Genomic DNA, 6859 nt, shown 5'->3' on the forward strand with positions numbered 1-6859 from the left:
CCCTATAAAATCAGAAAAAATAGTCAGATGTGCAGGACATAGCTTTGTCTCTTCCTTAGGCCAACCTGAAAAGGTCTGCAAATATCACCTTCCACAGCTTGACAACACCCATCCTAGTCTGTAAACTCCTTCAGGTACTCAGGGTCACTTCCTGTTCCCAAGTGCCCAAGCTTTTCACTTATGTATTACACACTTACAGCTTGAACATGACAAATCATAATCTTTTAATATTGTAGATGTTTATAAATCCCAGTTCTAAAAAGAGCAAAGTCTATTGGATCAACAGTGAGGATGTCAGGAACCAAATGAACATGGATATTGAAGTGTTCCTTCCATCACTAATGGTGATTTCTCCAGATCAGGAAGCGCACTGTGATACAGGAATGGAAACAACCCACCACTGTTCTTCCTCAGTGGAGGATCCCTGTTCAAAGTTGTAACAGAGGTACACACCCATCTCAGAAATTTAATATTAAGTTTATTGACAATAGAAATTCTCCTTTAAGTACACCAAAAACACAACTTTTTCTGGAACCTGCAGAGAACAATAGACATCTTTGTCCTAACACTACACTGACTCATGGAGGAAATACATAAAAATCTCAGCTCACTACCCACAGACGGCTAGACACACAGTTTCTCAGGTGTTAAAGTCCTCATGTTTGGCCCTGTTAAGAGATTAAACCAAAGTCTACAGCTGGAATTTTCCCCTTTCAAAATTTTTAGAGAGCATTTGTGGAAATGGTGAATATTATCACCTCGTCCTCTTCTACAAAGCTGCTGAAAAATGCTTGTCCTCACTAAAACAAGAAATCTTACCTTAATTAAACTGAAGTTGAAGGTGGTGTCATCTGGGCAAGCCTTAAGGACAGGGAATAAAAACAGTATCAAGTCAGATAAAGTATATTCAGAGTTGCTGGGCCTCTTTTTAGTCCCCTTCTAAATCAAGAATTGCAGGTGTGCAAAGAAACTCAGATTTTTTAATGATGTTTCAGAATGAGCTTCAGCGTCATACTGTGCCCAAAGGTCACGTGGAGACCCTCTTGTCCTGTGCTGCAGCCTTTCTGGATAGCAACAGAGATCTTTCACCATTGTGTCGCTACAGTGGAGGGGTAGCTTTTACAAAACATTAGATAGATAATTGCCAACAATGAGAAAGAGCAAGAGGAGAGAACCTTTTGACATTTAGATCATTGCTTGTGTTCTCTGAGCGTGCTGCAGAGCAGTGCCCTCTGGTGCTCAGCACTGAAGCGTTTAAAAAAAAAACCACCACACTCAAGATAAATATTGTTCCATCTTAAAGATCTGTGATTGGGATTGGAGGTGTTTTTTGTTTGGTTGGGGGTAGCAGGTTTTTTTTACTTCAAAAAGCTACAAGGACGAATCAGGAAGCCTCAGAATGGAAAGGATCTAGACAAGAGATACGAAAAACTAATTCTGCTACAGCAACATGAGAAAGGCTAAGGAAAAGCAAAGACAAAGCTTGGGTTTTGTCTCGTATTGCTGATTAACTACCTAGATTCAGGACAGTTTACAGATGAAGGCAAATTCACAAAGTGTTCCCAACCAGCATTTTTTGCTCAACTTTAACCTCAGGTTTCCCGTGCCTCATTCCAGCAGTCACACCTGCACATGCCTTCAGTCTGCCAGCATTCTTCACAACAGAACTGCATCTTTGTGCATCCCTTCAACAGCCCACAAAAACCTGATTTCTCAGAGCAGCATGCAAGTCTCAGAACAGTAACAACTCTGGCAAGCTGCTCCCTCCACTATTCAGCTGCTGTACTGACATGATGACATCTGGAATTCAAGACACCTGCTAGCAGAACTCATATCAGACTACAAGACAGCACCTTCTTACTATCTTAATTCAGTACTTGAAGTAGCCACTTGAATTTCCTTTTTAACAAGCCATTCTCAAAAGCTACTGCAAAAACTAGAAAGCACTGCTGTAAGTTCTACCATGTGCATCTGTATACAATTTAACTATGTCTTTCTTGACTTTCAGGAGTTAAAGTGTTTAGGTCCTGCTTTATATTTTGTACTTCTCTAGAGAAAATGTCAAGATAGAACATCTGGTGCTGCCAAAGGCCCAAATGTTGGCTTACAACATTACCTGCTGCAGGAAGAGGACAGCATAGCCCATCATAGCAGGGTGGTAGACAATGTTAAAGCTTGTTCTGAACTCCTTTACTGTGGTTTTCTTCAGCAGCTCATCATCCATACGAAGACCTTGAGGATGAATATCCTTCTGGAATGCACTGGATGTCCACAGACAGCCCACCATAGCTATAATGTACTGGTTGTACTCTTGGTACGTCTGGCTACTGAACTTGAATTGCAGTATTTTCTGAGGGCCAAGAAAATAAATCAGTAAATAGCAGCTGTACACTTCCTCCAGTCCTTAGAAGAATTCCATCAGAACTCCTTCCCTCCAACTCCTTGTTAAGGTCTGTTCTAGTACATAGCAAATTTTTTCACAATACCTTTTTACTCAGCTCATTTTCTTTTGCAGCCACCAAGTTGGTTCGATACCTGAAAAAAAAAAAAGCAAGCAAAAGAGAAAGTTAGGAGCCTGTAAATTTTTACTACCTACCAGCGCTGAAAAGAGCTGGAGGAATGTATTAAGAAAGCTTATTTCTTCCATGAGAGAGATCAAACTTTACCAGTAGAAAAAGAGAGATGGCAAAAAGAATTCAAAGGGACTTTATCACTTGGCATAGACCACCCTTTCCCATCTGAGTAGGGTGGATGCTCAATAATATTCACCTTTAAGACATGACCAGTTTACTTGTGACAGACACTTTCATAAAGGCAATATACAATAATTGACATGCAGCCTTAGAATCAGCAGCAAAATGCAGTGTATTTTTAAGAAGAGAGACTTTCATTTACTAAGCAGAGAAACAGAAGCCACTGGAAGTAATGCATCTTGACAGCTGTTCTATATAATAAGCCCTATCTCCTCTTATTTCCCACAGACCATCTTGTCATGTTAATTACCCTGCAGACTCCTTAGAGAAAAAGCCACATAGAAAGACCTGTGCCAGCTGTCAGCAATTGGCTATTCTTCTTCTCAGCTGCCACCACTGGAACTTACAAGGCCAAGAACAGCAGCCATGTTGGTGGATCCTGCAGAGAGCTAAACTCTGTCTTTGGACCTGCAGGTAGCATGAGGCAGTCCCAAATTTCCACAGTCTGAAGGTAGCAGGAGTGCTTCCTCCTCAGCATATGACAGAATTTGTAAGGAAAAGGTCAAATCTAGTGGCCAAAGCACAGGAGAGAGAAGTTGTAAATGACTACTGATTTCAGCTGCCTGATCTATGTTCTCTCAAAATACGGGAACTCTGTCCTTTGCATATCAAAAGTAAGAAAATAATACTAGAAAGAGGTCAAAATTCTGCTGTTTTGGCTAACAGACTGAATGCAAAAGAGTAGGAACTACAGCTATAAAATCCTGTATCATTATCATGAAAGCTGGGCACAATTGGAACTTACACCTTTACCTTGCGTGGTAAGAAAAAGTAGATTTCAGATTTCACACCAAAGTAATTTAATTTCCAAAAGACTGAAAGAGAAGACACACCATTTGTAGTACCTGTACATAATGTAGCAGAGCTGATTCAAGCTGACAGAATCCATGCTGAGAAGTGCTGGGTAGAAGACACCAGCAGGAGGCATTATCAACAAAGGCAGATTGTACCTCAGATACATGTCGCACACCTGCAAGAGCGAAGCAAATTCAGGCAGATTATTACTGCCATTAACAAACCCTGAGGCATCTAAAAGCAAAAGAGACCATGACACTGCATTCCAGCCAGCTCCACCAACTTCACCAAGGCCAGGGTAAAGCTATTCCATGTTTCCTTTTCAGTACAAGACACACTCATCAGTTCATATCTCAGTCTCTGCTTCAACCATTTAGGTATGTTTTGACCTGGTTACTTAAATCTACCCAGATGCCCATAAAAAAGCAGCAGCCGTTTTTTTTTTTTTTAAAACACCCAAACACATGTAGCCAAAGACCATGCATCTCTTCCAACTAGGAAATTAAATCTTTTTATTTAACCTTGCTGGAATGACGATCTATTATCAGACTCATGTTTAACTCAGAGTTAAATTTAAATTCTAAACAGAAAAGACATTTCAAAATTTCTGCAGATTTAAGAAGATCTTCAGCTATTATGACAGTCTTAACGTATGGATAAACAATTGAAAGCAATATTACTGTAATTTAAACATATTACTGTCCTCTGCAGCTTAGCCACAGTAACCACTGACAAAGGTATGCCCTTCAGGAAGGTACACATCATTCTCAGAAGTGGGCTAAGAATATGCAGATCTAGTTACTACAGCTCAGACCACGAACAATTAAGCTGTGACAGTCTGTCATCCAGAAGATGGATAATTTTATTAAATTAGGCACAACAATTGTTTCAGGATTTCTTCCCCTCATCTCGTAACAGACTTTTTACTAAAGATTGTTTGCCAGCTCTTCACTTTCCTCTTTCCTCAGTAGAGCTATCTTATTTAAGGTAAATATTTGCATGTAATGGAATTATTGGTGTTTTCAGAAATCTAGACTCCTTAATATCTGAACTGCATGATTTTAGAAATCTCTAGAGTTCTGAATACTTAAGCAAAACATCAAGAAAAAATTTAAATCTTAGTTGTCTGCTAGAGCACCAATAATCATATATCAAAAGGTGCATGATTCTCCTTATTTTCCCCTAAAATGAGCACTTAAACACACTGTCTTATGCAAATGTTGCCCAGTAGTTTTGTGCATTTTTAATGGACTTTTTAGTTACAAGTAGATCCCAGAACTACCGTTGTTTTTTTTTCAACTCTTACAACTTTATCCAAATTGTAGGAGCAACAACAGCATGCTGGCATTCACATGGCAGTAAGCACATCAGGAAAGTACAGAATAGGCTTAAGCCTATTTGATGCTGCTTAGCTTGTCTACAAGACAAACCGGGAAAAAAACTTAAGAAAACATTCAAGAAAAAAAAAAATCAGGATACATAGGATATATTGTTTGAAATAGACCTGAGCATCGTGCTTTTCTATAAACTACCATTTAAAAGGTATGTTACTTCTCCTTCCACAGTTCACCTCTGACTTAAGAGCATCCACTTTCTAGCAGCATATTTAGTTCTATGGATGCAACAGCAGCAACTATTGCCTGTAGATCTACATGGATCTATTTGGAACATTCTTGCATTTAATCACAAAGTTCTGTAAACTACAATGAGGAACATGTTTTCATGTTCTAGCTTAAAAAGTGCAAACGGACTTAGAGTGTTGGGATTTGGAAAGCCAAAATGAATGGGATACATACTGTCTCATAGAAATTCAGGATGAAGTACAGCAAGAAAGTAGGATTATTTTCCAAACGCAAGGCAACGGTAGAGATCCATCCAACAAAGTGGATCAGTTCAGCCACCACGTTCACTAGTCCAGAAAGGGTGGTATTTCTGCAACAATGACGTGATGCAAAATTAGTACATGCACCTCTTGCAAATGGTAAGAAAGAAAAGCAGTAAAAAAGAAACTGAAGTTAATCCTTCTGCCTCACGAAGCATTCAGCAACAGGCCTTTGTTCTTTAACATACCCAGTAACATATTCTTACAAACATTATTCAGCTGTCAGTGTCGCAAAGATTTTGACTTCTGGACATTTCTATTTTCACTTTAAAACACTTTTAAAGAAAGAGAAAATATAAGGCAGCTTGCAACATAGCTGAAACATTACAGCATTATTAACCCTCTAGTCTGTCTTTATACTAAGTAATAGGGCTAGAAAATAACTAAACATGATATAGCGAACAAAGCACAGAACACACTGTATTGCACTTATACAGACAAACTTACGAAGAATGGACTTGAGAGTCAGACTCCGAATCCAGATGAATCACGTGCCAATTTAACCAGTTCTGTAACAGCTCTTTCAGGCTCTCAAGAACACTGCACTGCAAGAGGCAAAACCAAAACAAGTTAATGACAATTTACACAGATGAGTATTACGAAAAAGTGCCGTGAGAATTGATCCACACAAAGAAAGATATCAAGAGTTTCTCAGGATTACAAAGAGCAGCTAGATAATTGCATGTCATCTTGAACTGAATGTATGTGTTAGTATTAAAACTCTCATTCTCCAGGAAAAGCTGAGTTTAAATTGCAACAAAACAAACCTTGTGTACTATCGGCTATTTTTATTGCCAGTGACCCAGTTTAATTCCCATTTAAAAAGAAAACACCTTAAATGAACTCAAATTCTCGAAGAAGTTATGTTGTAAGTATATATTTTACTCTCATTTGGGCACAGACTTCCCCAAATGAAGTCCCCTATAAAATGCCTCACACTGCTACACCCGACAAGTGCAGACAGGAATATCAACCAGAAGTAAACAGCCACTGCACTCACTTAAGTTACCTTAAAGTAAAGGGATGATGTGAAAAAGAGCTGTGCCAGGGGATCATAGAGATGTGACTTCATTTCTGAAACAAACAAGAAAGCAGTATGATATCTGTGCACAAATTCTATACCCCACGATCAGAGACCGTCCAGCCTCACACAAAGAATCTGCAACACATACCAGAGAAACTGCTGAGAGGGATCCAACTCACAAGTCTCAGGATTTGTGATCTGCAGCAGAAGCCATCCCAGAGAGGAAGGGTCTTATACAGAAACTCTTCACAGGAAGAAAATCCCTCCTACATAGAAGATGAACATTCAAAAACTCATCTCATATGCCTGCACTCTGGAGAAATAGCCTTACACCCCCTTTCTGCCATACAATTTACCAGGACATTAAAACTTCATTCTAAGTATCATTCTCAAGTTATTTTTCCT

General features: G+C 39.1%; 1 protein-coding gene across 1 annotated transcript in view; it reads right to left on the reverse strand.

Annotated features, from left to right (window-relative positions):
• Nucleotides 1-6859, reverse strand: part of CENPI (centromere protein I) — a 15802-nt gene that overhangs the window by 261 nt on the left and 8682 nt on the right. Inside the window, exons 12-19 of the mRNA XM_010141949.1 lie at nucleotides 6603-6720; nucleotides 6440-6504; nucleotides 5878-5975; nucleotides 5345-5480; nucleotides 3599-3723; nucleotides 2487-2535; nucleotides 2117-2350; nucleotides 820-861 (exon numbers count right to left, since the gene is read on the reverse strand). Of these exons, the coding sequence (XP_010140251.1) occupies nucleotides 820-861; nucleotides 2117-2350; nucleotides 2487-2535; nucleotides 3599-3723; nucleotides 5345-5480; nucleotides 5878-5975; nucleotides 6440-6504; nucleotides 6603-6720 (867 nt within the window). The remainder of the gene's footprint in view (nucleotides 1-819; nucleotides 862-2116; nucleotides 2351-2486; nucleotides 2536-3598; nucleotides 3724-5344; nucleotides 5481-5877; nucleotides 5976-6439; nucleotides 6505-6602; nucleotides 6721-6859) is intronic.

This window comes from Buceros rhinoceros, unplaced genomic scaffold (assembly GCF_000710305.1).
Source record: "Buceros rhinoceros silvestris isolate BGI_N320 unplaced genomic scaffold, ASM71030v1 scaffold15258, whole genome shotgun sequence".
Taxonomy (NCBI): Eukaryota; Metazoa; Chordata; class Aves; order Bucerotiformes; family Bucerotidae; genus Buceros; species Buceros rhinoceros.